Source organism: Lactuca virosa, chromosome 8 (genome assembly GCF_052849685.1).
Source record: "Lactuca virosa cultivar CGN04683 chromosome 8, Lactuca_virosa_CGN04683_v6, whole genome shotgun sequence".
Classification (NCBI taxonomy): domain Eukaryota; kingdom Viridiplantae; phylum Streptophyta; class Magnoliopsida; order Asterales; family Asteraceae; genus Lactuca; species Lactuca virosa.
Window position 1 is genome coordinate 100179030 of NC_136433.1, and position 10474 is coordinate 100189503.

Genomic DNA, 10474 nt, shown 5'->3' on the forward strand with positions numbered 1-10474 from the left:
TTCAACTGAAAATGAAATATAGTTTATTAAATCATATAGATTCGAATAATCGTGCTTATTTCAACAGTTGATATACGAAAAACATACTTTATAACGATATAAAGAAAAACGGATTTTGAAATAAAAAATATGTCACTATGTCGGATTGAGACAAATTATTATCCTTATATAGATAATATTAAGACGGTCTCAATGGTATATTTGGATTTATTTCAAGTATCATGTAATTCGAACAAATAGTTCATAGTAGACAAATTTACATTATTATGACGATAAAATAAGAGGATCTCGATTTCAATGATAAATTTATACCAAGTATTACATAATAAAAGTTGTGATAAAAAAATAAACTAAAAAGATTAAATTAATATTAAAATAAAAAAATAACCAATTATTATTATTATTAATATTTATGTTCATCTATTTATATAATTAATCATAAATTTATCATATTAATGCATTTTTTGTTATTAATATTCTTTTATTACATTAAAAGGTGTGCTATGAATGGTTGACATAGTTTGCTTTGAAAACGTTATCATTCAATTTTTTATCAACTAATGCATGAACAATTCTTGTGTTCTCACTGTGCAACGACAATGTTTAACTAGGATTGTAATATTATAATTTAGTTGTATAATTTTATTAATATAATATTACATGTAAATATTATAATATTATAATTTTATTTAACATTCAAATTAGTAATATATTTGTGGTACCAAGTTGTAAAAGCTAGTAAACTTTTTATATAAACTATCCTAAACACCTCATACCCAATATGTTATATCTTATATGTAAGACCTTAGTCTTAACGTGTTGGAAAAAAAAAATCCCTCACGTACAATAATTAATATACATAGAGAGAAGAAAAAACTTTCTATTGAAGAAAAACCAAATCGAACAAATATTATTAAATCATTTATAATGATAATAACAAATATCATTGATATTTTAGGGATGACCTTTTAATTTTTATCAAAAACTAACAAATTGTAATCTTAGTAGATTATATGAAATGTAATTTTAATATTGATTGTAGTCTCTAGCTTTTTATTTTTATAAAAAAATTAAGTTAAATCATCTACTCTGATAAATCAAAATCTTTTGTCACATGTCATATTCTCATTGATTTGGTTACATGTCATTTTGTGGTTATTTTCAATTAATTTTTTCCACATGACATTTTGTGGCTTTTTTCATTTTATTAATTTCCACATAATATTTAAATGTAATAATTACAATAAATATAATAATAAATGGATATCAATTTCATTAATTAACTTCTTTCTAATTTTCAAACTTCTAAATTAAAGTCTCATTAGTTTTCTTTGTTTATTTATCTAAATTATTTGTTTAATTTAAAAGAAAAACAAACAATTTAATTTTTATAATTCAATATTTTTCTATTTTTTCTTATAAATTCAAACTTTTCAAATATTTAGAATTTCATATTTTTTTTTCTTTAAAATGAACTCATGTAATACATGAGTCTTACACCTAGTACCTAATAAATGAATGTTTTTTGACACATGTCATCATCTAATTCAATATGCCACATGACATTTTTTTATTTTTTTCAAATTCATTTAAATCCACTTGACAAATTGTGGTGTTTTTGGCTTTTTATTAAATTATAAAAGAATCTAATCTAAAAATATAATAAAAAAATAAGGAAATTTAAATGTCTCCATAAATTCTCACGTAATTTGTCAATTAATATATTAAATTCAATTTAAATTCAAATCAAACTTTTTAATTGAAAAACATAATTTTTGGCCAATCCCTTTTGAATTCATGATAATTGGCAGAAACCTTGCAGAAATTGATTCATTCACATTTAATATTGATATTTTTTTTTCTACATTCAGTTTTATAAATTATTAAACATGTAATACTTAATAAAATATATTATTATTATTTTTAAAACTCGTATTTTATACGGGTCTGAGACCTAATAATGTAAATAAACTATAATCAAATTCAATTTTATAAGGATAAAAAGTCGTATATAGTCAAACGACCTACGCTTATTTTGATGCTAAACAAAGACATTCAAACAAATATATGTGCTAGTGATAATGTGACTACTGTCTATATCAAAATCCGAAAAAGGAAATAAAGGAGAAAGGGTGTTGATTTGATTTCTTTAGAAGAAGGGTTCTTTTCTTGTTCTCATCTTGTCTGCAGAAAAAGAACAGGGATGGAAGGTGTGAAGGGAGCAGAAGCAGGAACATCATCTGGGTCTACCTCATGTTCACTTCTTGATGATGTTAATGGAGATTTGAAGAACAAACAAACAGGAGAATTTGCAGAAAACCCCTTAAATGTTAGGGTTTTTGAACATGAACATGAACATGATGATGATGATGAAGAAGAACATGAACATCATCAAGTGGGTGTCTCCAAATTTGTTCCTGGCCCTCTTCTTCCTCTTAAGGACCAGCTTGACAAGGACAAGGTTTCTTTTTTACTTTATTTGTAGAAATTTTAAATGTTTTATGTCTCATATTTACTCTTATATAATCCTCAGTTACTTTTAAAATATGGTATGTTCTGTTTCAATCTAGGGTTTGTAAAGTCGTAGCGTATGCTCTGTTGCAATTTAAGATTTGCAGATAAATATCAAATTAACATGTAAATTTTTATTTTTTAAATTTTTTGCTTTGCATCTTGGGGTATCTATGTGATTCTTGCATTTTAAGCTTTATTTTCAAGAATAGCTGAAAACATGAGTGAATGTGTACAATTTGCAGAATCCCAGTGTCCTATATCAAATTGACTGTAAAAAGTTACACAATTTCAAATTTTGGGGTTCTAAAAGAAAGGTCCTTAATGGGCCCTAGTGCACTTCTAGGGTTTCTTTCGATTTTGTCTTGCCGCTTTTGATAATTAGTGGGAGTTGTTCATTTCCGGATTGACTATCTTATTTTGTTTCGTATTATAATTCAAATTTGGAATTAATAAAGTTGAGATCTTGCTCTGTTTCTTTAGTTTCTCTATTATCACTAGCACAATATAGAAATTCACGCAATTTCAATTTAGGGTTCCCCTATTATATCCAATAATGTAGTCATAGAAATTTGGTATGTCCAAGATCCTTTGTGTTGAATAGTATATGCCACCTTTCAGAAGGGTAAAATCGTCTTTTCCTGGATATGTTTGCTGGAATATGTTATATGTTTCAAAAGGGTGTAAAACAGTCTTTTGGATTTACAGGATGATGAAAGTTTAAGGAGGTGGAAAGAGAAGTTGCTTGGTGGAGTCGAAAGTGAATTGTATGGTTAGTCTTATTTAATTGTTATGATAATTTTCACATACAATTAATTTATCAAGTTTAGCCTCTTAACTATGTTATGTAGTGATTAAGACATTATTATACTTTTGTTAGGTCAAAAGGATCCCGAAGTTAAATTCCACTCCATAGGAATCGTATCAAAAGACGTTGGGGAGATCACTACTTCATTACCGGTCAAAGAAAGTCAAAGTGGTCGTCCCCTTTTTACACTTAAAGAAGGAGTTCAATATCGGCTTAAGCTAACATTCACTATTCTTCACAACATTGTTTCTGGTCTCACCTACACCAATACAGTGTGGAAATCAGGAATCCAAGGTAACTTTTTTTCTTTTATAATATACTCACTTTGACGTTTGAATTCAAACACAATACTTTCCAAGAGCATAAAAAATATCAACTTCTGTACAAACTTAAAGCCAAGTTTTTCGGGGTTGTAAAACTCGGTATCCAGTTCAATTTCATTTGAAAATTCCTTTGAATAGCTTATAGAAGTCATGCAAAGGGCAGTTTGAGAGTTGTTGGTTTAGTCGGATCTAATTGAGCCAATGTCGGACTAAGTGAGACTCAACCATGACCAAGTAAAACAGTCTGAATCTGACCGAGTCAGCCCAGCCTCTTACCAAACCCAGTAAGAGGCATTCCAAACAACCCCTTATAAAGCATGAAAAGATTCTTGTTTGACTTTAAATGTCAAACCATATCCACAAAGTGATCGACCTTTTTTTTATTGTCTTTGGTGTCAGTGGATCGAATCAAAGGAATGTTGGGTACATTTGCACCTCAGAAAGATGCTTACGTGGAAACCTTAGAGGAGGAGACCACGCCATCTGGCATACTTGCAAGAGGAATATACACAGCAAAGCTGAGGGTAAGTTAGTTCTTGTTTGTGCGGGTCCCATCAAAATTGACGAAATATGAAGTATAATTTGTAAGTTTGTTTGGTGATTCAGTTTGAAGATGATGATAAGAGGTGTCATTTGGAGCTTGATTATTCTTTTGAGATCAAGAAGAAAAGCTAGTTCATATGCCATATTGAATTAATTGTTCAAGTTTAAAGTCATTTATTTATTCTCATTTTACTACCCTTTTAGACATTTTTTGTTATTGAATTTTAAAGATGTTTGGCGAGCTTTTAGTTTAATTATTGTTAAAAATCTTTTGCTCTGAGTGGGAGCTATTCAACTTGTACTGTATTAAGTGGAAGTTGTACATCGTTATGGATTTGATTTTTTTCTGTGGCATTTGAGAGAATAATGTTTTTTGTTTTTTTTTTTTTTTATAATTTTGGATGACCATGGCCTTATGTGTATTGTTGAACATGATGAATGATACATCTCTACATATTTCAATCACTAATTTCTGTCAAATGCTTCAAAAAAATATGCCTTCCCTCTAGTTTGCCATCTATGGTATGTATGATGTATGGCAATTGGCACATCAATGGCATTTAAATCCCATTTCCACCATCATTGACCAATCCTGCATCAATCAGCATTTTCTGTTTGTCAAAATAAAGAAATCAAACAGGCTGTATAGAAGCTTTTAAGGAAAGGAAACTACCTCTCATGGCTGTGGTTGTGGTTATACATATTTGAGAAGGAGATCGGCTGAAGAGCTTTTGACCCTGCAACTTTGACCCAAATGAACATCTCCAAAAACATATCTGCGTCATTATTTTTACATATGTAAACTGCCAACATATGGACCAAATTCATTCTAAGTTTTTTTTTTTTTTTTTTTTTTTTTGTTAGGGCTATTGCACTATAGATTGTCCTATTGTCATGTGTAACAGATAAGGAGTGGATTTACCTGTATTCACAATACTCGGCCCACGCGCAACGAGCTTTTCCATAATCCCAATAACAGTCTTCATCCCTCAAAGGTCCACGCTTAGCTGTAAAAAAAAACCCCCACAATTTAATTTTTTAAAAAAAAAATTTATTAACTTTGACATCTCTTCAAAAAAAGAAAAGGGAGGGAAAACCAAACTAACCCTTGGTAACAAATTTGGATTTCTTATCCGGATGAATATCATGCCACATCTCAAGCCATAGCTCCCGCATCAAAATTGGTGATCTCACAATGTTCCTATGATTTGCTGCAAATAAACACTCAAATTCAAAGCCCTAAACCCTAAAAATTTTTAAAAAAAGATACCTTTATCGATTTCCCAAACAGCTGTCCTTTGTCCAGGAAGGCTTTCAGAGTCTTCATAATAGGTAATGTACTTAACACGAGATGACCTTGTCATGTTGGGGATTATATCAGCCCCTATTTGGTGTTCTACATCCGTATGCACTTGCACATCCTCCCCATCATGCTCTGACTAAAATAATAAATAAATAATTCAATTTAATTTAACTTTTTTTTAATGTATGATATTATGATGCCATTAGGGCTTTCACATACCTGAGGTGTTCTTGTTATATTGACTTTTGGTCCCAGCCAATTCTTGCAATATGAAAGAGAATTATATGGTACCTATAACCAATACATTTCTTGATTCAATGTTTTATATTTTTAACATAAAAATATTGGTTTAACCATTAATACATGATCTTTTCTAATTAAACCATAAAAGTTTCCAAATTAACCATTTTAACCTCCGATGAAATGGTTAATTTGGAAAGATGTCAGAAACTTTTATGGTTTAATTGGAAAAAATATAATAAAGTATAAGTGGTTTAACCGCAAAATTGACCAAAATATAATGGTTTTTCCGTAATTTTCTTATAATTATTTTCGGTTACCGTTTCATCACCACTTGCAGCCCCGGGATTTCCTTCAATTAAATTTCCAGACCTATATCAAAAAAGAAATAAACCAAAATACCAGAAGTTGAATAATGGAATTAAAATCTGAAAATTTTGAAATGGTGCATGATCATCAATTTCAATCATATGGTAAAGAAAGTAGTTATTATACCTGGTAAACAAAATTCCCTCAAATTCATATACAACATCAGTCATAATCCAGTTGTCAGGGTAAGGTTTTCCACTTGGTGCAAAATAGTAACCAACTTCAGTTCTTGAATCTACTCCATATATACAAAATATGTTCTTCAAAGGTGGTCTCTCCCATGGTGTCAAAGGATTTAATACTGGATCACCATGATACAACCTGCATACCACAAAAAACATCTTAAACAAATACCCTGACCAAAAAATTATGCAAGACTTTACTACATTTTATACTTATAACAACCATTATTGTAATTTATATTTTCTATGTTGCTATTATTGGTAGAAAAATAATATAAAGTACATTGTTATTTGCATTACTCACTTGTCTAATTGGTAGAGAAGCCTTTTGCTATCAGGATCATAATCCTCAATTGCTTTAAAAAATGTCCCATCTGCTATTTCCCGAGCATTAAATGATAACTGAGTAGGGACCCCACATTCCATGTTAGATAAATTGGCTTGTAACTCATCTCCAAAAGATGGATAAGCTTCTGCTACAATGTTGAAGAATGAAGCCCATTAATATAGTTAACAGAAACCACTTTTTTTTTCTTCATAAAAACATTCATATTTCATAACATACCTACAACTGAAGGGATTTCAATGTTGATTATGTTAGTTGGAAATCCAGAATAGTTTAACCGATATTCAAGATCATCACAGTGGTATATATTGTGTTTCTTTTTGCGCCCAGTGGAAAAATGCTTCGAGTAGACATTTTCACTTTGACAATACTCTGAAAAAGGTGTCATCCATAGTGAAGAACCAAATGAATTGAACATCAATCGTGCTGTCCCCTGATAATAAATTGACATTAATAAGATAAGCCAAAAAACATAAAAAGGAAAGAAAAACAAATACTTGAAGAACAAACCTCGGGTACAGGAAGACCAAATGTGGATCCAGAGAGTGTTGCTTCTACTGTTTGAACTGACCCAAGAAGTGGAGACCCTGAAAGTAAGAATTAGAAAGCGTAAATGTCTAAATTGCCCCTTAAAGTTCGTGGCCAGAATGACATGTTGATGTGACATACCCACAGCAAAATAGGCATGAATGTGATCATCTAGCCATTGGATATATTTTTTAGGGGCAATTTCTAGCTTCAACCACTCCAAAAAATAACGAAAAACATTGTTGCCCAAAGAGTGGGCAAAGACTATGGAGGGCCCACCACGATGTTTCAAAGCTGTTTCAAAAGTAAGTCTGCAAAGAAATTTTAAAAAAAAAAAAAATTATGGGTGTCAAAATTATTATAATTTGGATCATGATTGAAAGATATATATATATATATATATATATATATATATATATATATATATATATATATATATATATATATATATATATATATATAACTGAATACAAACTTTAGCTTGTGGAAGTACAAATCCCGTTCTTCAAGCTTTGATGGTGACAATCTCCAATCATATGGAACAGCAAGAATAGCATTTGCCTCAATCCCAAATTCAATGCACCATTTGATCCATTCTTTCCATACTGATGAAAGAGGACCTGATAATCAACAATTCACATTCAGGGACTATATGTTACAACTTACATATAAGTGTGTGTTTATGTATATAAGGATGGAGAAATGAAAAAAAAAAATGTTACCTGTTATATAACCTGGGTCAAGTTCTGTGATAGCTGAAAGGCCACTATCTGGGCGTGACTTACACTCTGGGTGATCTGTTTGATTGTAAGGATCAAGCATCATGCATTTAAGCCAGCAATTCATTGCAGAAAGACACTGCATGGTAGATTGTAGCCTTCTTCTATCATCCACCAGACAGTATTGGATAGAAAATGAGAAATGTAGCATTACTTCTACTATAGCATATATCAAGAAATGAATCACATTTTATTTGGATATAACATCCAATGTGGCAATATGTCTTATCAAGTTGTTGCACAATCTGGTTATAAGTTATAATCTACCATATCTTTTTCCTAAGAATATATGCTCATCATATAGGATATCTCTAGGATCATCACTTATATGTTTCAAAAAGGAGTCACACTTTGGTTTTCCAGGTCAAAGCTAATACATTTCACCTGTGTTTAAACTAATTATTGTGATTTCAAGTACCAATAATCAGTTTAAAGTGTTTGACAAAAAGTGATTATGATTATGATTTTGTGATTATTTGGGGTCAAAAAATTTAGATTTGGAGATGCTTATCCCTAACTTTATGCACTTATCATTAACATGTTTTTCCTAACCCCTTAAAATCCATACATGTTCAAATTATAAACTATTCCATTTGAATTCCAAATCCCAAAATAGTTTAAGGGAGCATGGAGCATCATGTATAATCTACTAGAAAAATCAATAACTTAACACAATCGGAATAAAAACAATGTTAAGTTAGAAGCATATCAATTCAACAGTGCTAATATGCAAATACGTTATCCTTCATAAACTAATAATTATAAATTCATAGGCAATCACACGTCACGGTTGCTTAATCATCAACAGGATAAAAGTAAACACATGATATAGAAATTTTTGATGGGTTAAATGAAAAAATCTCAGATTGTAGGAAAATATACTTTGGTCGTGTCGAGCCAAACCAAATCGAGTGGATTGAAATCTAGAGGAGAGTAAGGGCAATCCAAAATAGACCAGGCTCTGAGCTGAGTAGACGCAAAACCTGGTATTATAATCCCCGATAACTTGGAGTAATCTCCCTTGAACTGACCGCCATTGACGACGGAGGTTCTATCCAAAACCCCGACGATAACGAACACGACGGCGATGAACTTTAAATCACTTTTCATTCGCCCTGCCTCCCTTGTGTGACTCCGTGTGCGAGTTATGATGGTTGACTGGGGGTTTGATGGAGGAGGAGAAGGCGTATAAGTTAGTTGGGGATTTGGTTGAGTTTTATACATCCCTCGGAGACTTTTCGCCGCCGCCGGGGAAATGGAGACATGATTTGGTTCAATTGGTTGTATCGTTCATGTGGCAAATTTAAAATAGCGAGGACGAATATGAAAAGTAACATTTTTCTACCTTTTTTAAAGACAAAATTTAAAAAATGATGTGGGTAAGGTCCAAAAAAAAGTTTATTAGCAAAAAAGATCCTATTTGATGGTTTTGTTGCAGTTTTGGTCCCAACCTCGTTAAATTTAACAGCATAGCTGTTAACTTTTGGCAAATGACGGATTTACCCCTTGGACCATTTCTGCAGTTTTATCTTTTTACCAAACAATGATCAATTATGCAATTTTTCTTTTTTATTTTATTGATTATATATTAATTATTTTAATAACTTTTTTCTTATTGTATTATTTTTTTATTGGATTATTATATATTAATAAATATTATTTTTAATATTTAATATTTATATATTAATAAATATTACTTTTTTTTATTATTAATTTATTTAATTAATTTTTTTTTGAATTTCTTCTTTATTGCATTAATTCTTTTTTATTGGATTATTATATATTAATAAATATTATTTTTAACATATAATATTTATCTATTAGTAAGTCTTACTTTTTTGGATTATTAAATTCATTTAATTAATTTTTTTTAATTTTTTTATTTCGTTAATTCTTTTGATTGGATTATTATATATTAATAAATTTTATTTTTAATATATTATATTTATATATTAATAAATATTACTTTTTTATTATTATTTTTTTAAATGATTTTTTTTAATTTCTTCTTTATTGTATTAATTCTTTATTATTCGATTATTATATATTAACAAATATCATTTTTAGCATATATAGTATTTATCTATTAGTAAGTGTTACTCTATTGGATTATTAATTTCATTATATTATTTTTTAATTCTTTTATTGCATTAGTTCTTTTTATTGGAATATTTAATTTAAATTTAATATTTTATTTATAATAAATAATATTTATTTATTTGTTTTTATTTTATTTTAATTTCTTTCTTTATTGTTTTAAATAAAAATACCAAAAAATCTCACCCACCCCACATTCTCTAATTTATTTTAAATATTTGGAACATAACATATTTTGGACAACACCACCACTATCACTCAGTCACAACAAACCACTATCGGGTCGTCTCCAACCCTGTTACTATATATATAAATATATAAGATCAGTAATTATTCACGAAATGAGATCATCGTGTGTATTTTAGTTTTTGTGTATTCACATATATCTAAATTTATTATATATTTCAATAAACTTATGATTTTAACTTATGATTTTGACACTAAA

General features: G+C 29.5%; 2 protein-coding genes across 4 annotated transcripts; one reads left to right on the forward strand and one right to left on the reverse strand.

Moving 5' to 3' along the window:
• The first annotated feature begins 2040 nt into the window (after positions 1-2040).
• LOC145129603 (rho GDP-dissociation inhibitor 1-like) lies at positions 2041-4539 on the forward strand. The gene is made up of 5 exons (XM_079064375.1): positions 2041-2461; positions 3220-3283; positions 3392-3613; positions 4042-4166; positions 4249-4539. Exons 1-5 carry the CDS (start codon positions 2204-2206, stop codon positions 4315-4317), a joined length of 738 nt encoding a protein of 245 aa, XP_078920501.1. The 5' UTR covers positions 2041-2203; the 3' UTR covers positions 4318-4539.
• Positions 4540-4577: 38 nt separating this feature from the next.
• On the reverse strand, positions 4578-9229 carry PSAT1 (phospholipid sterol acyl transferase 1). 3 transcript variants are annotated; one of them, XM_079064371.1, is made up of 15 exons: positions 8815-9229; positions 7876-8011; positions 7629-7773; positions 7295-7464; positions 7136-7212; positions 6845-7058; positions 6584-6755; positions 6224-6418; positions 6049-6100; positions 5708-5779; positions 5456-5624; positions 5292-5396; positions 5108-5192; positions 4859-4961; positions 4578-4777 (listed from the first exon to the last, which is right to left on the reverse strand). In XM_079064371.1, the coding sequence occupies exons 1-14, from the start codon at positions 9154-9156 to the stop codon at positions 4880-4882; spliced, it is 2016 nt and encodes a 671-aa protein (XP_078920497.1). In that variant the 5' UTR covers positions 9157-9229; the 3' UTR covers positions 4578-4777; positions 4859-4879. The 3 variants fall into 3 exon arrangements, with proteins under 3 accessions (XP_078920497.1, XP_078920499.1, XP_078920498.1); XM_079064373.1 differs by having other exon boundaries at positions 7876-8036; XM_079064372.1 differs by having other exon boundaries at positions 4579-4777; positions 6584-6752.
• Positions 9230-10474: the final 1245 nt, after the last annotated feature.